We start from the raw sequence: 21,309 nt of genomic DNA, 5'->3' as shown, positions 1-21,309 counted from the left end.
GGTTGCACCTAATATTTGCTGAAGGGATAAATGAGAAGAAAGATTTTAGCTTGAGGTTCCCAAGAATAAAGGCTCAGACTAGTTATGGGGACAGTTGGTGAGCCAGGTGGGCTGTGGGCTACAGGGTACAGATAGGATCACAGCCAGTCAGGTCTTAGAGACCTCCACCTCTCTCATGTAACAAATGAGGAAACCATTGGTTGGGAAGGGTGATCAGTGGCATAATTAATGATAGAACCAAGACTAGTCATCTCCTCCTGACCCACTTTAGTGATCTTTCTGTGACCCCACCAGAGGGCTATAAATGTCTAATGATTTTTCCAAATACACGCTTAGGTTCACTACTCTTTCTAGTCAGAGTCATAAAAATGTAAATACTCCCCTTTTACACCCATTCACCAATCATCTCAGGCAGACAGCGGGGGTCCTCCCAGTCTTTATTAATGCTCCTGGCATCATACATCAGTGAGGGAGGACCTTTTTAATCACCCAATCCAATCCCTTTTCATCCCCCTCAAACCAGTCCACGGGGTAGCACCTAAGCTCACTTAGAGCTGGTATACTTGGTGACAGCCTTGGTGCCCTCAGACACAGCATGTTTGGCCAATTCCCCAGGCAGCAGCAAACGCACGGCTGTCTGGACCTCCCGAGAAGTCAGCGTAGTCCGGCCTGAGTACTGGGCCAGCCGGGCTGCCTCCCCTGCCAGGCGCTCAAACACATCATTCACCAGTGAGTTCATGATGCTCATGGCTCGGGAAGAGATGCCGATGTCAGGGTGCACCTAGGAGGGACATGAAAGAGAGTGACATTAGCCAGGCCAGCCATACCCTCCACCTGGGGGAGGCTAGAAAGAGAGCTCAACTACTGTCCTAAGGCTCCACCTGCCAACCTCTTTCTGGAGGCAAGAGACAGAGAATGTAGGAGACTGGTGATTTCTTTTTTGCTTGTTTGTTTTTAGTGAGGCAATTGGGGTTAAGTGACTTGCCCAGGGTCACACAGCTAGTAAGTGTTAAGTGTCTGAGGCTGGATTTGAACTCAGATACTCCTGACTCCAGGGCCAGTGCTCTATCCACTGTGCCACCTAGCTGCCCCTGAGTGATGATTTCTTAATGCAGTTTTGCCATCTTTGAATCCCTTCTCATTTTAGGGACAGCCTAGCATGATGCAAAGAACATGGGATTGATAGCCAGGAGATGTGCGTTCACTCTCTAACTCTGGGCAAACCATTTCACCTTGAGAGGGCCTCCATTTTCTCCTCCATAAAATGAGGAAGTGGAATAAGATGATCACTAAAAGTTCTAACAATATTTATTCAGCATATCCACACTTTAAGGCATGCAGGACATGCATCGCTAACTCTAAGCCACAGTTTCCCCATCTGTAAATTGAAGGTGGGCAGCTTGCTCAAGGGCTCAAAACATATGTATGTGTCTATGTGTGTGTATTTACTAGAGATCCAGGTCTCCCTTACCCTATACTGTGATTCTAAGGATGGAGGGAGATTTAAGTATCATTATAAGGGTTGATTTAATCTAAATCTCTCCTGTAGTTACAACCCCATCCATTCTACTTCTTTTCTCAATGGTGGTAGAGATGGAAATGGGAAACAGCTGCTCATTGGGCTCTAGAAAGGTGCCATTTCAATGAGCTCAGAGAAAGGAATTACATTTCTCACGGACCTTCTGTGGACTAAATTGTAGACCTCTTTTTCCTCCCAGCTGTTCTCATTCTGCCAAAAAACATTTATTAATGTGCTAGAATTGGGCTGGGTGCTAAAGATATTCCAGCATCAAGGAGTTAACATTGTTGGGACGGGACATGTACATAGAAAATTAAATTTAAAAATATATATATATATACACACACAAAGTAATTTCTGGGGGAAAGGAACATCATCAATAGCTTTCTATAGGATAGAGGTGTCAAACACACCAGCCCTTGCAATATTGCAGCCCGTGATATTGCCAGTGCTGTTGGAACCAGATTAAATGTCATTGGGAAATATTTAACAAAATCAATAAAAATACATTAGAACATAGAAATTGTTCATATGCATTTTTCTGTCAGTAGGTAGCAAGAGGGATCCTTAAGTAAAGTTTAGTGGCCCCCACTTTCTATTTGAGTTTGGTACCACTGCTGTAGGAGATAGATAGTAATCCAGCTGAGCTATGAAGGAAGGTAATGAGGCTAAGGTGAAAAGGGAATGCATTCCTGGCATAGGGAATGGCCTGTGCAAAGCCATGGCGATAGGAGATTGAATGTCATCCATAGAGAAGAGCAAAGCAGGACAATTTCAGTGGAATGCCTGAAAGACTAATGTGCAATAAACCTAGAACAATAGGGTGGGGTCAAATTGTGAGGGATTTTCAAAGCCAAACGACCTGAAGGGTCTGGCTTAGACAGAGGAGCAAATGAGGGCATCTGGGTGGCACAGTGGATAGAGTCAGGAGGACCTGAAGGGCACAGGTCAGTTCCTTAATGTTCTATTCTCTCCTCCTGCCCCCAACACCACAGGCCCTCTTCATTTCAGGGCAGAAACTTCTAACCCAAATTCTCTTGGTGCCTTCACTTGTTGGTAGAGGGACTGCCTTGTTAACAATCTATTAATGAAGTGGCACACCCAGTACCAGTTCAGACCTCTCCCGATCAGCGTCCATTTTAACTGGGGCTTTCTGAAAAGAGTGGCTCCCATCTACTTTTGATGGCTAACACAGAGCAGGGTTAGAAACTACAGGCAGGTTGTGGACTTGGGGGAACAGGTAATTTTAGTTGGTTAGGGGGATGAGAACCGAGGACTAGAGAAAAGGAAGGACACATATTTGTAGTCTCCTACTGAATGCCTAGTCCCTAAACTTGGGGAGGAGAAAGTAGTATAAAGTCCCAGTGTTCAAGCTGATTACTGTGGTGGAAATTCAGGACTTGAATGATAAAGAATAGTAGACAGGGGGCAGCTAGATGGCGCAGAAGGTAGAGCACCGGCCCTGGATTCAGGAGGAACTGAGTTCAAATCTGGCCTCAGACACTTAACACTTACTAGCTGTGTGACCCTGGGCAAGTCACTTAACCCCAATTGCCTCACAAAAAAAAAAAGAATAGTAGACAGTATATGTCAAGTGCTAAATGAGCAGTCCAGGCAATGATGACTATAGGAGCTCAGAGAAGAGAGACCACTACTCTGGCTCTGGCTAATCCTTGTTTTCACTCAAGACTTCGGTCTTCCTGTATCTTGGTGGAATGAAGACTAGTGGAAAGGACATGGAGCTAGGAGTTGATAAGGCAGCTAAAAGAGAGCTGGACTTGCAGCCAAATCCCAGCTCTTGCACTTACTAACTGTATGCCAGGGTTATAGTTAGTACAGGCCTTGAGCACTTTGTTTCATATGATAGCTCTCTCCAGATAGAATACAGCCCCCACAGCACAGAAACTGTCTCCAAGTTAGTTATGATTGGACCTAAATGACTTCTAAGACTCTTTCAATTGAAGTCAATCAACAAAAATTTATTTATACTCTTCCTGTGTGTCAAGCACTGTTCTAAGGACTGGAGCTATACATATAAATAATGAAACAATCCCTGATCTCCAATAATTTACATTCCATCAGAGGAAACAATACGTAAGCAGATACTGAATAAATACAAGGTAGTTTAGGACAGGGAAGGACACTAGCCATTGAGAGTGTGGGTGTTTGGGAGGCTGGGGTTAGGAGGGGAAGGGAAATGAGGCAGTGTTTCCTATGGAAGGTGGTACTTGATTTACATCTTTAAGGAAAGAGGGATTCTCTGAGGCAGAGGGAAGGAGGCAGCACTTACTAGGGAGAGGGGAGAATTGGTGCAAAGGGTTGGAGAGCCATGATGGAGTATCATGTGGGAAGATCAGAGCCCCAGCCGGTTTGGCTGGAGTACAGGAAGACAAGCGTGGTAGAAAGATGAGCCAGGTGGTGAAGGGCTTTCACAGGCAAACAGGAGTTTATCCTACAGGCAATAGGGAACCAGTCTGCTCCCTATTGGGCTGCTGTTCCAACAGCTTCCACAGGTCTTGATAGCTGCTAGGCCCTCGAATTCATTGAGTTCACATATTCACATTGCAAGGGTTGTCCTATGTCACCCGGTCTAACCTCTTTATTAAATGGAAAGCTACATCAAGGATGCAAAGGGCAAGGCTTAGATTTTCCTCCCATTCTTCTCTTCCTCTCTCCTTCCAAGTCTACTATGGCTTTGTAGTAAGTTTTCCTTGGCAGCTGCCTCTCTAGCCCAATTCCTTAATTCCTTCCTGCGCCCACATTTCTCACCTGTTTCAACACCTTGTAGATATATACCGAGTAGGTCTCCTTGCGGTGGGCCCTTCGCTTGGCTTTTTTTCCCCCTGGGGCTCGGCCCTGGGTCTGGTGACTCCCAGACAGTAGTGGCTGCTGTTGCTGTCCAGCTTCAGCACTCATTTTTGAGGTAGCTTCTCCCCCAGCCTCTCTGGGGAAGCCACTTATGTGAGAGCAGCCCACCTGACCAAGATGCATCTGAGAGGGAGAGCACCTGGGAGAGGCAGGGGATTGGGGGAGGAGCATAGCTCCACTCCAACCTGAGGTCTCCTAGGTACAATCCTCAGTAAGGGTTGATAAATACTGCCCTTCCTACCAAACTTCCAGGCAAAGGCAGAATTAGGGGTAGGAACCACACATGGGAGGGCAAAGGAGACAATTTTTGGAATGACTTCTATAAATGCATACATTTGGGGGGGGGGGAGGCAGGGTAATGGGTGTTAAGTGACTTGCCCAGGGTCACACAGCTAGTAAGTGTCAAGTGTCTGAGGCTGGATTTGAATTCAGGTCCTCCTGAAATCCAGGGCTGGTGCTTTATCCACTGCGCCACCTAGCTGCCCCCTAATGCATACATTTTTTAAAATGAATGATTCCATTATCTATGGTACATGGAAAGGATATGTGCTTGAATTTCCGCTATGCCACTTAGCTGCATGACTGACTGTAGGCATCACTTAAGAGTTGGATAGTGCAACCTCTCATTTCTTCAGCGGTAAAAATGAGGACAAGACTGTGGTACTTGACACAGATGTTTCAAAACTTAAATGAGTATGTAAAGTGCTTTGTAAACTTTAAGGTGCTAAATGTTAGCTATTATTCTGTAGGTACTTATTTTGTAATGTCAAGTCAAAAATATTAGTGATGACACAAAGCATCCAAGCAACAGTAACAGACATGAGGAACAATTGTTTTCCTTTTAAAAAGTTTATTTTTATTGCTATCTTTTTTCATTCTTTAAACATCACCTTCGTTTTGGAAAATAGCCTTCCTTCTTCCCCTACCCAACTAGCCACCCTTGTAACAAAAATTTTAAAATACAGCAAAACCAACACTTCAACCAGATTTGATGGGTATAGTATTCTACCCTCACACTCCCCAATTCTTCAAAGAAAGAGCAGTACATTTTTCTATCTCTTTCTCTGGTGCCAAACTTTATTATAATTTTACCGCCATTTGGCTGCTTAATTGTATTTTTTCCATTAACATTGTTGTAGTTATTGTATATATCTTCTGGATTCTGCTTCCTTCAATCTGCATCAGTTCATGTCTTCCCATGCTTCTCTGAACTCTTCATTATTAACCATATCTTCTATCATGAGATTCCTTTAGTGTACCACTATTTAGGTATTCCTGATGGTTGTCTACTGTCTTCCTAGTACCTGTCTACCCACAAAAAGTGCTGCCATTACTACTTTGGTGTCTATCTTTTTACTTCCGTGGGGTATATACCTAACAGTGGGATATTTGTCACTGTCCTATAATTAAAAATTGCTTTCCATATTGGATGGAACAATTTATATTTTTTTCCTAATGTTTATCATAGTACCTGCCTTTGTAGTATCAGGAGGAAGTTTCCAAATCTTGCTCTGGGAGGGTACAACAATCTCCTGCTTGCCAGGCATTTTCTCTCCTTTCACATAGGGCTCTTAGCAGTGAATTTATCAAATGCCTCAAGTCCATAAACTAGTTAGTGTCATAAACATCAAGTATTTACTGAATACCTACTATGTGCCAAGCATGTGCTATTCGGGGATTAAGAAGCATAAGCTACTGTCTCTATACTTTCAAGCTTACAATCTACCTAGGGAGTCAAAACTAAGGCACCTGCAACAACTGAAGAGCAAATGAGTGCTCAATAACTGGAATGCTAATAAAAGCTGGTAAAGGTCTCTGGCCTGGCACAGTTGGAAAAGGCTGAGGGAGTGGTAGGACCAGACAGATGGCTAGGACTTGAACAGGTACAGAAGCAGGGGGAACAGGAAGAGATGTACTGGGGTTTCTCTCCCCATCTTCAATGCATATATCCTCTCTACTTCACATTTTATTTTCTTCACATCTCATCTACTTTGAGAGGCAGCCCGACACAGTGGTACCTTCTTAGCCCATGTAAACCACGGCATGGATGCATCATCTGTTCCTTTTACTTACTGATTTATAGACTTGAGAGCATGAAAGCATGAAGCCCTAAGGGGTGAAGACTTGGGGAAGAACGATGGAAAGAAGGAATGAAGGACAAAATGAAAAAGGAGAAAAAGCAAAAATGAAAACTTGACTGATTTCTTCATTTTGGCTTGGCCCCAGGGGTCAAAGAGCTCAGAGCTGGCCCAGATTTTTGGTCAGCTTTACAGTGTCAATTTCTTGAAGTTGGGGGGAAATCTCATAACCAGGTTTTGGAAACGCACTACTTATAAGAATAAGAAAGAGACTTAATGTGCAAGGATTTGACAGGAAGAGGGCAATGCTTATGCCAAAGCAATCAACTGCAAAAAATGGAATTTCAGGTATCACTAAAATATTTTTAGGGAAAGCTCTCGGCACCTCAATTCAACCATATGGCTACCCCTGTAGAAGTTAAGCTCTTGAGGGTCTCAGGAAGTCTAGTGAAAAGAGCCCTGGGTGTGAAGTCAAGAGGACCTGGGTCCCGATCTCAGCTTTGCTCCTTAGCATCTGAGTGATCTTCATCTTGGAGCATCTTAGCACTAACAGCCAAACTTAAAGGGGAATAGTTCCCTAAGTCCCAGAGGAAAGTCCCTCCCTTCTGAGCCTATCAAGCAGAGAAGACATTCAGCCTGTAGCGAGACCCTTTAACCACCACGGTCCACCTCACTCTTCACTCAGAACTATCTTTAGTATGGAACTTCTTCCATTTGTCCTTGTTTTCCCCTCCCCTGGAAATATCCTGCTCCTCTGTCTTTCCAGAACCCCATGCGTCTCTAAAGGCCCAGCTCAAATTCTCCCTTCTCCCTGAAACCTCTTCTGACTCCAGGCTGAATGATCTTTTCCCCTCTTCAGAAGGCCGAAGTCTGCACCAGCGCATTGTCTGGCACTGTCCCCAAATCCTTCGGTTTGAAAACCATTTCTCCAACTAAGAGAAGTCTTTGAGGGCAGGACTTGGGCTTCCCTTTCTTTTTAGGCCCCTCCCACAAGCCCTAGGCTCAGTCCTGTGGATGGAGAGCAGCATCAAGCTGGCTGCCTGCCTCCTTGCTAACAGGATGGTTTCTGAAGCAGGGAAGAGGAGGGAGGATGTTGGTTCACAGCAGTCCTGGAGGTAAGGAATCCTGAAGGGTCCTGCTGCTAGTGGGCCAGATGGTATAAATGACAGAAGTAAAAACAGAGTCCAAACCAAAAAAATAGTCTTTGCACAGGCCTAGGGTTGCCTGACAGAAATCAGGTCATTCCAAAAAATTAAGGGAAAAGCTGCTGTGATCCAGGATTCCCTTTATCGAATTACCCCGAGAGACTCACAGGTGCAGGGAAAAGGCCCAGGGAATTCCATTCATTCTCTTCACTCACACTCAGCCTGCTCAGTCTAGCCTCCCTTGGGGCTGTGACCCTCAGTGACCTCTCTGCCTAGTCCAGGATCAGACCCCATTCAGGCCCAATCCTACAGTGGGTGTGGGGGTGTCTCAGTGTTGGGGCAGGGCTGGAGAAGGGAACAGTATCTAGGCCAAGGAAGCAAAGTGTGGCTCTGGCTTTTTTTTTCCTTTTTCTTTATTGGACGCTTTGTAGGGGTGTCAGGCAGATCTGGTATACACTGTTAAATAATTCTTGAAAAACCAACCAGGACCAGGACCAGGGCCCCAGCTCCTAGCTCTGAATCAGAAGCAGAAGGGGAGAAGAGAAAGAAGAGGAAGCAGAAGGGGAGGAGGGATTGGAACCTTCCTCACACCTCCCAGAACCCAGGCTCCCTTTATTGTGGCCCAACTCTAAGGTTTGGGCCCCAGGGCTGCCCCCAGGTGGACCTGACTGCATCAACATCCAGGTGTGGATAAGGTAAACAATGTGGGGGTGGGGGAGGGCAGCCAACTGTGGTCCAGACGTGGGATAAAAGTAAGCAGAGAGAGGGTGGGAAACAGACAGGTGCTGTCTGTAGAGGTCAGAGTGCTACTGAGGCAGGAAGAGGGAGTTAATGGGAGGGGAATGGGAAGAAATGGCAAGGGATGAGGAATATTGCAGTGATGCAAGAGCATAGCCTGGGGGTCCAGTCCTGGGGGGCTGGTCGGGGTAGCAGATGGTTCAGTCCCCAGACCAAGGTCCTGACCCAAACCTGTCGTGGCCAGCTCACACATTGTGGGTCTTCTTGGTGAGCTGGGGCTCCTCATCCACCAGCTTGGACTTAAGATGTTCTTTGTAGGCCAAGATGTCACCAGACCACTTAGTGATTGTCTGCTTCTCACAGACCCAGATCTCCTGGGCAACCTGAAAGAAGAATCACAGCCCTCAGTTTCCTTAACATCCAATCCAGGAAATCAGGATTGGTTTTGTCCCGGGGGTGGCCAGCAAGGTACCCTCCACCCCCATTCACTGTTCTGCAGAAAGAATATGGGCCCTCCTGGGCTCAAACTCCAGCTTTGCCCCCTTTCTCTCAGCTGTATAAACCATGGCAAGTCACTTAACCTCTCTGGTCTTAGTTTCTTCATCTATAAGAGGAGGGGGAGGTCTCCCAGACCTAATGTAGCATCTGTGACGCAATGGCTCTTATGCAGTGTCAGCACCGCCCCCTACCCCCCTTCCCACTCTCCATAGTAGGAATGACTCCAAGAAGGTAAGAGCTTCTCCTCCTATGAAAGTGGTCAGACCAGGAATCTGGCTGGGTTTTCCCAGCTGAAGTTCCTTCAGGAACGAATGAAGTGAACTGCCAGAACTCTTTCCTTCAGGGGCTCCTTTTCCTCCAGTGTCTGTATTTGCTCTCATCGCTGCCCCAACACCCATCCCCCTTCCTCCTGAGGAACAAGAGCTCCTACCTGTTGGATGAGCCGGAAGTCATGGCTGACTAGCATCATGCCACCCTCAAACTCGTTGATGGCATCAGCCAAAGCATCTATGGTCTCAATGTCTAGATGGTTGGTGGGCTCATCCAGGAAGAGCATGTGGGGATTCTGCCACGCCAGCCACGCCAGGCACACCCGACACTTCTGCCCATCTGAGAGGTTGCGGATTGGGCTCACCTGTGTGGGATCACAACCCTTTGATCCATGTGGACCTTGCAGCAATATGCCACAGTGTCAGTCAGACCCAGCACCCAGGATTCCTAAGTTGTAGCTACAAATGTTTGTGGAGTTAGAAACCTAGGTGGCCTCACCCCCCACCCCCCCCCCACCAGACTCTCCTCAATACCCAAGTAATAGGTTCAGGGAAGCCCTGAGCCTTCAATCCTGGGTCTGAATCCAGGAGTTTTGATTCCTGGGCTCTGTCTCTAGTGCTCCCCTCTCTTTTTCTTCTGTGACCACAGCTCTGTGTTAGGGGAGATTACGACGACTATCTGAGTGTCTTGCAGCTCTTTTTCTATCAGGCCCCTGCCCTGAGGGCACAAAACATGAGGAGCAGAGATGGGAGGTTGTGAGCCCTCCCCACCACACATCCCATTATAGAACTCTAAACCAGTTTGGAAAAATCAAATGAAACATCTGAGACAAATAGGATGTCCCTTCCCTGCTACTTGGCTCTCTCACATCCAGGAAAGGAAAGAGAAGGAAGAATGACAACTTAATAGCCAACATTTATAAAGTAGGTTTGTTGGGTTTTTTTGTTAAAGGGATTTCATGAAGATTCTCAGGAGCTGGCAGAACTACAGGGTTCAGGACATGATGCCCTGACATGCCTTAAGGACATAATCCTTAAGGTTCAGGATCCTCTCAGCTTCTTGGAGTGCCATCCTGGCTCACCTGCTGCTTCCCAGTTAGGCCGTATCGACCAATGATCTTCCTCATCTCCTCCTTCTCCTTGATCTCCGGGTAGCACTTGAGCATATATTCTAAGGGGGACAGATCCAAGTCCAGTTGCTCTTGTAAATGCTATATGTGGAGAACAGCAATAAGTCGAGTGTTAATAACCCCTTTCGGAGTTGGATCCTTGAAGTGATGACCATTGGGTCCTGGCTCTTGAGGAGCCTTGACCCCTGAGGCCGCCTGCTTGAGGCATGGCAAATTCACTGCTATTCACTTGTGTCATTATGGTGCAGGTGACAAAAGAACAGACTAGATAAGCTGTGCACATCTCTTATTGGGGAGGCAATAAAGTCAGAGGTCCCAGCTGGTGACACAGTGGATAGAGCACTGGGCTTGGAGTTCGAATCCAGCCTCAGACACTTACTAGCTATGTGCCCCGAGCAAGTCTTTACAAGACATTTCATTTCTGTCTGCCACCTTTTCCTCAACTGTAAAATGGGGATAATATAAGCACCGACATCACAGGGTCATAATGAGGATTAAACGAGATCATCTTTGTTAAGCACTTAGTGTGGTGCCTGGCACACAGCAGGCACCACATAAATGCTCATTCCCTTCCCCTTGTACCTGATGATAGCGGCCAATCTTGACATGAGAGTGTTTTCGAATCATCCCATCTGTAGGCAGCAGCTGAAAGAATAACAAAACTGAGGAACACGTAAAACTTTCCCCTCTGAGGGACGTAGACACACACAGAACACATAGATAATATTTCTCCATCCCCTCCCCACACCAAACTCCTTTAATTAGAGGTTTCAACCACACAGCTAAATAGAATGCAGCTCCAAAAACTCATTTATTTTTTTTTTGTGGGGGGGGGGGCAATGAGGGTTAAGTAACTTGCCCAGGGTCACACAGCTAGTAAGTGTCAAGTGTCTGAGGCCACATTTGAACTCAGGTCCTCCTGACTCCAGGGCTGGTGCTCTATCCACTGCACCACCTAGCTGCCCCCCATAAACTTATGTTTGTATCCTGGCCACCCTAAATATATTTAGGAAGAGAACATAAACTCCACCCCCCTACCCTAAGGAGAGGTACACACAGGCATGGATGGAGTAGAAACCACAACAGATAACACTCTTAGCAGAGTATCTCTCTCCTGTCCCTCCCCGCCCCCAACATACAGGATTCCTTTTCAGATTAAATAGATGATAATTTCATGTCTGCTGCTTAGAGTGAAAACCAGCTGTCTTCTGAAAACACACTCAAGTAAGCAATGCAAACCCGATAGAATCTCATCTCCTTCTCCCCGCCAAGTCTTACTGTTGGCTAAAGAACCTCAAATAGCCTTCCATCCTCCAGCCATTTGGAGGAAGTTTCCCAGCCTCTAGTTCCGGGATTCTTAACCTATAATAGATCTCTTTGGAAATTTAGTGATACTTATGGACCCCTTTTCTCTGAATAATGTTTTAAATGTATAAAATAAAACATGCAGGGTTACAAAAGGAAACAATTATAGTGAAATAAAGATAAAAAAAAAAGAAAGATGTGATCTCTCAGTCAAAGTCACTGACCGCTTAAAATCTATCTGTGGACCACAAAAGGATTCCTGCTCTTGATGGAGAAGAGCCTAGGTGAAAGAAGGGATGGCAGTAACCAAAGCAAGAAGAATACAGTGGCTGAAGATCGCCCTGTAACGGTGGCTCATGGGGAAGGCCTCCTGAGCAAACACAGCTTCTCCTTCTCCTAAGTAGATACACATCCCGTGGGACCCTCTTGCTCCTACCTCTCCTGTTAGCAGCTTCAGCAGCGTTGACTTTCCAGCTCCATTGGGCCCCACTAGAGCAACACGAGTATCCAGGTCAATTCCAAACTCCAAGTTGTTATAGATGCAGGGCTGTTGTGTGGGTGGAAGAAACATGGACACCTTGGTGCCCTGTCCCACTGAGGCAGTCTCCTCTTTAACCTCTGCCCCCAAGAGAGGGAAGAAGACCACAGGTGACAGAAGCCACCATCCCTTATCCAGGAGTCCCTCCCCAGCTATCAGATTGTCAATTCCCCCACTCTCAAAGGCAGTATAAGTGGCAATAGGTTGGAAGAACAGCCTCAGCCTCTAGCTAACTAGGACTCATCCCTTGGTCCTGGCACTTCCCCCCTCCTCATGAGATGGCCCCTCAACCCAGTGCAGTCTGAACTTACCCCATCATCTGTGTACTTAAAGCTCACATTCTGCACCATGATAACGGGTGGAGGAATCTTCCCACATGGCGGGAAATAAAATGAAAGTGTCTGAAGAGAAGAAGCACAGAACATTTACTAGGGTCTAGGCCCTTTTCCCACTACTTCCCACAGCAATACACGTCCCCTTGGCCCACTTGGCCTCTACCTTATCGCTAACAACCCTCTCCGTCAGCCCCGATGCCATCATCTTCTGCAGTGTCTTCTCCTTGCTCTGGGCCTGTCGGGCCAGCTTGGCACTGCCGTGACCAAATCGAGCAATGTAGTTCTGAAACAGACCAGGGTCATCAGGGTAGGGGCTCACGGCTGCTTCTCTTTCCCCCACACCCAAGCTTCTAAAGGCAGGTTTTTCACTGCCTTGCTCAGGCTTGACTCCACAGCCTTTATACCTTCATGTGAGCAATCTGATCTTGTTCCCAGTGGAAACGCTTCATCTGATTTTCTTCCAGTTCCAAACGTGTCTTCACATACTGGTCATAATTACCCTGCATGAATTAGTTGAAGAAAATAGGAAGCTGTAATCATTCAGGCAGGGCAGGGCTTAGGGGAAGGACTACTCTGCCTCTAGCTGGGTAAGATTATACAGCAGGTAAAGAGGGGGCAGCTAGGTGGCGCAGTGGAGACTGCACTGGGCCTAGAGTCAGGAAGACACACCTAGTTCAAATCTGGCCCCAGGCACTTACTAGCTGTGTGACCCTAGGCAAGTCACTTAACCCCAATTGCCTCACCAAAAAAAGAAAGAGAAGAAAAGAAAAAGGGCCACCAAGGTTATCTCGGTTCTTTTGTTCTGATAGGGAGGATTAGGGTGTAGACCTCTAACCTAGTAAATTTGAGAACTTTAAAAATATGTCTTGAACAGAGAACTCTATCTGCTATAAGCATAGTTCATCGGGAAGAGGGAAGAAGAGGTATGTTAGAAAATGAAGGTAATGTCAAAATAAAAGATGGAAAAAAGCAAAACCAAATCTCTGTAACATGCTTAAAACGAAAGGAGTCACCCCGATGGGGCTGCAGGAGCCCACTCACTGTGTAATACTTCAGCTTCCGATTATGCATGTGGATGATATTAGTACAAACACCATTCAGGAAGTCCTGGGAATGGGAGACGAGGACCAGAATTCGCTTGAAGCTGAAAAGTCAAAGAACTCATGAAGGAGGCCAAGTTTTCTCATTTTCCTTAACCATTTTCTTACAAAATCAGGCATGGGGAAGGGGGCAGTAACCACAGAAGCAAAGGGGAAGACAGTTGGGGTGGATATGTATGTGCACACAAAAATAAAACGTGGTAGTGACTATGGACAGACAGCTGTCTGGGCTGGGAGGAAAGTGGGATGGGTGAAGAATGAAGAAGTTAATCCGTTTTGAAAGACTGGGGAAAAAATGTAGAAAACACTGACCAAAGCCCTTCCCAAAGGTGATGCAATTCCTATGTAAATCAGGGATTTCTTTAGGCCTCTCCGGGGTTCTTCCTTTTGCCCTTTACAAAACTTCAAGTTGAAACCAAGATCTTAGCCAGAAGAGCTGCTCAGGGATCTGCTCTGAATTCATTGGAGGGGTTTCCTCTGACCTTGTCCCTAGTCCATGGGTTCTTAACCTGGGCACCATCAACTTGTCTAATCTTCTAATAAACATATTTTACACCTATTTCAGGCTTGACGCCATACATGTTATTCTATGCACTGAGAAGGGGCCCACGGCACAAAAGAGGCCGGGCACCCCTGCCCGATCCAATGCCCTCCCCCACCACAGCCTCCCGTCCGTGTGCACACACGCTTACGTCTTCAGCTCTTCTTCTAACCAAACGCAGGCATCCAGGTCCAGGTGATTAGTGGGCTCATCTAACAGCAGCATGAAGGGCCGGATAAAAAGGGCTCTGGTGGGAAAAGCAAGAAGAACAAGAGATGCTATTCAAGTTTGTGCTGGGACGTAGCCCACATGCACGCCGGGTCAGGCCCTGCCGAGTTCTAGAGGCAGTGTGTGGCTCCACAACTTTAGAGGGAAGGGAAGAACTTGGAGATGTGAAAGAAAACGACAGAAAATAATTATGGGGTTGAAAACGAAGGCTTTTAAGCAAAGGAATTATTTAGCCTGAAGAGACTACAGAGAACCTAATGAAGATGCTGATGCTTCTTTTACAAGTCTCCACCTACACAAAGCACATGAGAAATCAACTGCAACAGCCAAAAGCATCTAGGTTAGATATAAGCAAGAACTATGTGATAATGGGGCTGTCAGACACAGCAACGAGAAGAACATGGAACATGCTGCTCCTTTTTCCTGGGGTGGTTTTCCTCTTAAGAAGAACCAACTCATCTGGGTAAAGGACTCTTCTGTCTAGAGACAGAGAGATGGATTGTAAGAGTTCCTTCCCCACTAATGTTCCAAGACAGAAGTCGGTAGGTAGTTTTTCTAAGGCAGCTCTTTAAATAGTCATTCCCTTGATGGAGGAAAGTGAAAACAGTCCAGATAGAGTAGAGAACGAAGCTGACCCGGGAATATCTCTAGGAAGTGCCTGAAGCCTCCAACCCACAGTACCCAACAGACTAGGTATTAAGAGGGCTGAGTAATAGAAGGTAAGTCCCTAAAGCTGTTAAACACCTTAGTCAATTCTTTAGGAGAGATTATTAGGAATCAGAAGACAGAAAAGAGGGAGTGGGACTGGTAGGTACTTCCAGAGAAGAAAGGGGCCTTCTTTCAACCATCATTCATTCGGCACACATCACTGCTGACCTTCCTTCTAAGACAACTGGTTCCAGAGTAGTTGGGGTCCAACTCTAGGAAGCTGGAGCCAGATGATAATCTGCTTCAGGGAAATTAGGTTGGACTGAGGTGGGGAGAGACTGACCTGGCAAGAGCAACTCTCATTCTCCAGCCCCCACTGAAGTCCTTGAGTTTCTTTTGTTGCATGGCAGGTGTGAAGCCCAAACCGTGCAGAATTCGTGAGGCCCTCATCTCTGCCTTGTCTGCATCCAGCTCCTCTAACCGCTCATACAGCTCCATCAGCTTCTCGCACTCCGCTGCGAACAAGGGGGGGGCAGGGAGGGGGCAGAGGTGAAGGACAGCATACGACTGAGGGTCATGGTGCCTGGAGTCAAATCCTAGCAGCTACCCGAGGACACCCAACGCCCCTGGCCTCTATGCGTACCATCCTCATGGGCAAGCCGCTCAGCCTCTCTCTCCAGCATAGCCCTCTCTGTATCCACTTCCATCACACACTCCAGGGGTGTCTTGTCACTGGGGGGCATCTCCCTAGTCAGGTGGTAGATATCAATGTGCTCTGGAATAGGCACTTCCCGCTTACCAATAGCAGACAGCAGCATGGATTTTCCTGAAGATGAAGGAGAAATTTAGGAAAAGGGTGAGGAGGGAGTAGGGGATAGGATATGGAAAGGGAAAGAGGATTTATCAACATAGGCATTCCCTGCACAATCTGGCTCCAACGTTCTCTCACACAGCTCCCCTATATAAATCCTTCATTCCAATGCACTGGTTGTAGGCTTCTCCCAGAGGGGACATTCCTACCTTAAGTTTGCAAGCAATGCCTCTACTCTTTTTATGTGCTGCCTGTCTCACTTCTACCCATCTTAAAGGACCCAGCTCACCCTCCCCTGAAATCCACAATGAAATTTCCCCTAGCCATCTTAGCCTAGTATTTTCCCTCTCCTCTCATCTATAAACACCCGAAGTCTATACCACTCTTCTGGAACTTATCATGCTCCGCCTCATATTGTTCATCTGCCTTTTCCTCTGCTTGCTTACTGTGAGGGCCTCAAAAGCAGGAGCATTGTCTTAGTAATCTTGCATCCTCCACAGTGCCTGGCACTGTGGCTCTGCATATAGTAGATGCCCTGAAAATAATACTGGCCGACAAAGCAACCAACCAGACACCCCTCTCACTATGCCAGTGCCTTACCAATTCCATTGAGACCAATGAGACCATAGCGACGCCCTGAGTTCAACTCCAGCTTTGTGTCACTGAGTAGCTCTTGGCCATGGAAAGTGAGTGAGAGATTAATGATGTGGACATCAGTGCTGTTGGGGTGAGAGGCCAAGACTCCAGTGACAGCTCGGGCAGCAGCTTTCTTCATCTCAAAGTCTTCCAGCTCCTTGGTCAGCAAATCAACTTCTAAAGACAGAAGGGGAAGGGGTATGAGATGAGCTCGATTAAAAGGCACAATTGCTCCTAAAGACCAGAACTCAATTCATGTGCAGCAACCATACAATGTTTAATAGTGATTAAAAACAACCTCCTACATCCGAACTGGCTCCACTCCAGGCTGGCACATAAAGCCTAGTACCTGGATACATTGCTTTTCAGAACATTCTACTTGTACTACATGTCTAACTTCTCTTGCTTTTGTCATGGAAATGGATGGAACCTCACCAGACTCTACCAAGTGATGTCTCTAGTGCATTTATTTCATTATAACTTGTATAATTATTTTTACACATGTCAAAATCCTTTAGCTAGACTGTAAGCTCCTTGAAAGAAGGGTTGATATACTTTGGGGGGGGGGGTAATGAGGGGTTAAGTAACTTGCCCAGGGTCACACAGCTAGTAAGTGTCAAGTGTCTGAGACTGGATTTGAACTCAGGTACTCCTGAATCCAGGGCCAGTGCTTTATCCACTGTGCCACCTAGCTGCCCGGTTGCTATACTTTTCAATTTATTTATTTATTTGTTTGTTTGTTTATTTATTTATTTTTAAGTGAGGCAATTGGGGTTAAGTGACTTGCCCATGGTCACACAGCTAGTAAGTGTTAAGTGTCTGAGGCTGGATTTGAACTCAGGTCCTCCTGACTCCAGGGCCGGTACTCTATCCACTGCGCCACCTAGCTGCCTCAATATACTTTTTAACAGAACATGGTCAGCTCACCTATTTCCAGGAAGCCATGCTGTCCAGAAAGGGCTAGTCATAAGGGTCTATGTTCCCCCCCAAGAGGGCATGAAAGGAGCTTGTCATTTCTGAAGTCATCATTATCCTCCTGAGGAGGAAATGACTATATTTAACTTCCACGGAAAAAGCCAGGTTCAACAACTGGGCCCACACCATCAGATGGTGGTAGATCGTTTCTTGTGAATCATATAGTTATTGGCCCTTTATATCATCTGAGCCAAACCAACCTCCAAAGATGGTTCCTGAGGCAGCAACAGGGATATAGGTAGCTTACTTGTCCATTTTAGTTTCAAAATCATTATTCTGAAGGGCAGAGAGGAGAGCTGAGATTTTCATAAATAAAATGAAATGGGGATGGTGGGAAAACTTATGGAGAAATTTGGAAGACACAACACAGTGGAAAGAACACTAGCTTTGGAATCCAGAAGCCTGGGAACTAGTGCTATCTTGCTTTTTTTTTTTTTTTTGCAGGGCAATGGGGGCTAAGTGACTTGCCCAGGGTCACACAGCTAGTAAGTGTCAAGTGTCTGAGGCCGGATTTGAACTCAGGTACTCCTGAATCCAGGGCCAGTGCTTTATCCACTGCTCCACCTAGCTGCCCCTAGTGCTATCTTTTTACTCATTAGCTGGGTGACCTTAGCCAAGTCAATTTACCTTTGGCCTTCTCTGTCTCAGTCATAAAATGTTAAGAATTGGAAGGTATTTTAGTGATCATCTAATCTAACCTCTTTAGGTTGCAGATGAGGAAATGGGTCCATAAAGGTAATGTGTTTTGTCCCAAGTCACATAAGCAGGTCATGCAAGATGACTCGGACACTAGTCCTGCCCCCCAGTCCGGGGCTCCCCTCCTGTATCACACTGCCACTGCAATAAGGGTAACCAATCTCTACCCCACCTACCTTGGAGTTCACTGGTTTTTTTCCAGGATCAAATAAAAGAATGGATACAAAGTGCTTTGAAAATATAAAAATTATCTGAATGTGAAGATGAGTCCTAGAGGATGACTAACAACGTCTGAAAAAGGGTGGAGGCTGAACTGGGAAAAAAAAGTGATCCAGAAGCACAGCTAGTGAAGGATAACAGAACTGGTCTGATGCAGGAAGATGAGGTTTTAAAGGGGCAAGATAAAGGTCAAGGAAGTTGTGGAGAAAATCCAGAAGAAATGTGGGGGCCACCTACAATGAAGGCTTTGTCATATGATGAAAAGAACACTGAATTTCTAAGGAGAGATTTAGATTGGAATTCGACCTCCAAACTTACTGGCTCTATGACCCCCAGCAGGGTTCATTCACATTGTTGAGCATCATTTTTCTCCACCAGAGTGGAATAGCACCTACAGGAGAAAACCCCACAGGGTGGTTGTATTCATTAAATGAAAATGTATAAAAAAGTACTCTGTAAGCCCCCAAGTGTTATATAAAAGTCATCTACTACCATCATCAAGATTATTGTTAATGGAGAGACAGATGCTGATGATAGCATCAAACTAATCAGACGACATTTAAACTGTGGCACTGTAGACAGGCCAGGAGCTGACAAAGCCAGGGAGAAAGAAGCCTACAATCATCTAGGAATGACACAGCATTAAACTCTGAATGAGAGAACTCCCATCAAAGATACTTCGACCTCACCTGAGGTTTCTTTGCCATTTGCTTCTTCATTTTTCTCCTCTACCACCTGTGGCTCGGAGACAGCATCTCCATTCTCCTCGTGGCCTTTCCTGGGCCGCTGCCTGGCTTTAGCAGCTTCCTTCTTCTTGGCTGCCTTCTTCTTAGCCAGATCAGAGGGCATGGTGATGAGCCACAGGTGTTACAGTTCTTTCAGCTTAACCTGAAGTGAGAAAGGTAAAGAAATCTACACACCACAAAGAGACAGGCCCCTTAATCTTTTGTCTAGCAGCCTTCTCTATTCCCACATCACTGTCTGAGGAATGAAGAGCTGGGATCTTGGCTTTTCCACTGAATGAGCAATACCAGGGAAGTCACTGAACCTTTTTGGGCCTCAAATTTCTGTCTGTAAAATGACTTTGGGTCAAATAACCCCGAAGGTCCCTTCCAATTCTAAATCTACGTCTCCAGCTTTGGCCCCTAAAAGAAACTCCTCCTTCAGTTCACCTCCCATACCCCTCCACTCTACTCCTCACTCCTTTCCCTTCTTAGGGTCTTCAGGCTCCCCTACCCTTTGACAAGTTCCCTCTAGACTTCTCCTGTCCCCAGTACCCTCCCCCCATCCCTTTAACTTCACCTTCTAAATGACTCGTCTCTCATTCCCTCTCCTTCCTTCTTTGCTCTACCCCTTCTCCTCCTCCTCCTTTCCTGCACCCTCTGCTCTCTCCTGCTCATCCTATCTTCTCCTTTGTTCCCGCACTCTGTCTCTCCTCCCAAGTCCCTGCTCTCACCTCTCTTCTCACCCGTCACTTTTCACTCTTCATTCCCTCATTCTCCCCCCATCAGCCCCTCCCCCACATCACACTAGCCATCCCCCTCTTCTTCCCCATTCCCCACTCTCTCCCACGTTCTCCACTTTCTCCCCTCCCCCAACATAATCTCCCCCCTCCCGCTAGTCTCTTCCCTTTCCCCCCAACCCTCCACTCTCGTCTTCTCTTTCCCCCCTCCCCCAACTCTTCTTCCCCAACTCCCACCTCGACTCTCTTCCCCACACCGCTCTCCCCCCCCTCCCCGGCCCGGATCTCTCCCCTCACCAACCGTCCCTCACCAGATGTCCTCTTCCCCCAAACCTCCTCTCCGTCCCCGGGGTCTCCCCGCTCCCTCCATCCCTCGCCTTCCCTTCAGGCCCGGTTCGACTCTCCCGCCCCCACCGGCCGGCACCCCCTCCCCCAGCTCACCGGGCCTCGCCGCTCGGCCTCTGTCGCAACAGAGCTGCTTCGGCTACTCCGCGTGCGGCCGGCTCGCCAGCCAATCACAACACCTGCCCGCTCCCGGCGCTCCTCCGCGCAGCCACCTGGGAAATGTCGTCTTCCCGGCGCGGCCGACTAAAGCTAGGGCCCTGCACGTGAACTACCGCAGGTCCCAGAGGCCTCAGCGCTGTTGCGATGACGTTATCTAAGGGGGAAGCACGGTCTTTCCTGGGAATTGTAGTCCATCGTGCCCCACGCTCGTGGGCCAACATTAGGTCCAAGGAACTGCAAATCCCAGAAAAATGTGCGCATAGGCGGGTAGAGTCTTTAAGTCCTCCCCCTACCTTCCTCCGCTCTTTTTCGAGGGACGCCGGGAAATGGAGTTTCCAGGAGGGGATCTAACAGGAGAGACTGTTCGGTCTCTAACTACATTTCCCAGTATTCACCACCTAGAGTGAGCTGAGCGGACACAAATTGCAGGCGGGGGGCGGGGCGTCGCGGAGAAAAGAGAAGAACCAAACCCGGGTACTGAAGAAGTAGTCCAGGTGTTAAAACAACTTGGAGATTTAGACTGGGGCTTCCCTAGCCCAGTCCTCCGCGCCTAAAAATGCTTTACTTCGGCTTTTCTGTGCTTTACGAAGCCAAGCTTCTTGAAACAGTTTTCAGCACCCCCCTGCCTCCACTTCCTTCCTGCCCATCTATAACCTCCTTGGATTGAGGCTTTGCCCCCTCCGCGGTATGCCGAGGGGCGTGGCATGGCGGGGAGGCGTAGCTTCTCTGTGAGATCACCTAAGGCCTCCGGTCTCACTAAAGCCTAGGGCCTTCCTACCCATGGCAGCTCTCATTAGACTGTGCTGTGGTTCGGCTTCCGACACCCCCCTCTCCTGGTTCTCCCACCCCTCTACTCTACCTCCTCCTGCTGTCCCCATGGATTCTTAAACCTTTTCCAAACCCCTGTAATGGTGGCCCCCCCCAAGTATCTGCTCTGGGTCCTCCTTTTCCACTCTATGCGTGCCCTCTACCCAAGCGTCCGAAGACCTCCGGGGTGGACAAGAAGGGTCTGCTCCAATGGCCGTGATGGTGGCTGAAGCAGATCCCGGGGAGCACTTAGAACCTG

The 21,309-nt window shown here is 47.3% G+C and overlaps 2 protein-coding genes across 4 annotated transcripts; both read right to left on the bottom strand.

Annotated features, from left to right (window-relative positions):
• Window positions 1-544: 544 nt before the first annotated feature.
• Window positions 545-4,435, bottom strand: LOC122728035 (histone H2B type 2-E1). Its single transcript, XM_043966089.1, has 2 exons — window positions 4,289-4,435; window positions 545-781 (listed from the first exon to the last, which is right to left on the bottom strand). Exons 1-2 carry the CDS (start codon window positions 4,433-4,435, stop codon window positions 545-547), a joined length of 384 nt encoding a protein of 127 aa, XP_043822024.1.
• Window positions 4,436-5,238: 803 nt separating this feature from the next.
• Window positions 5,239-20,327, bottom strand: LOC122728034 (ATP-binding cassette sub-family F member 2). Of its 3 annotated transcripts, none has more exons than XM_043966086.1 (15): window positions 20,181-20,327; window positions 18,967-19,165; window positions 16,352-16,564; window positions 15,584-15,766; window positions 15,284-15,455; window positions 14,216-14,311; window positions 13,465-13,567; window positions 12,828-12,923; window positions 12,587-12,706; window positions 12,400-12,489; window positions 11,987-12,097; window positions 10,828-10,890; window positions 10,198-10,326; window positions 9,277-9,480; window positions 5,239-8,731 (listed from the first exon to the last, which is right to left on the bottom strand). In XM_043966086.1, exons 2-15 carry the CDS (start codon window positions 19,124-19,126, stop codon window positions 8,594-8,596), a joined length of 1,878 nt encoding a protein of 625 aa, XP_043822021.1. In that variant the 5' UTR covers window positions 19,127-19,165; window positions 20,181-20,327; the 3' UTR covers window positions 5,239-8,593. The 3 variants fall into 3 exon arrangements, with proteins under 3 accessions (XP_043822021.1, XP_043822022.1, XP_043822023.1); XM_043966087.1 differs by lacking the exon at window positions 20,181-20,327 and adding an exon at window positions 20,051-20,169; XM_043966088.1 differs by lacking the exon at window positions 20,181-20,327 and adding an exon at window positions 20,041-20,168.
• Window positions 20,328-21,309: the final 982 nt, after the last annotated feature.

The sequence above is a fragment of the Dromiciops gliroides genome, chromosome 5, assembly GCF_019393635.1.
Source record: "Dromiciops gliroides isolate mDroGli1 chromosome 5, mDroGli1.pri, whole genome shotgun sequence".
Taxonomy (NCBI): Eukaryota; Metazoa; Chordata; class Mammalia; order Microbiotheria; family Microbiotheriidae; genus Dromiciops; species Dromiciops gliroides.
Note: the sequence above shows the minus strand (reverse complement) of the source record. Positions and strands in the feature narration are given on the sequence as shown.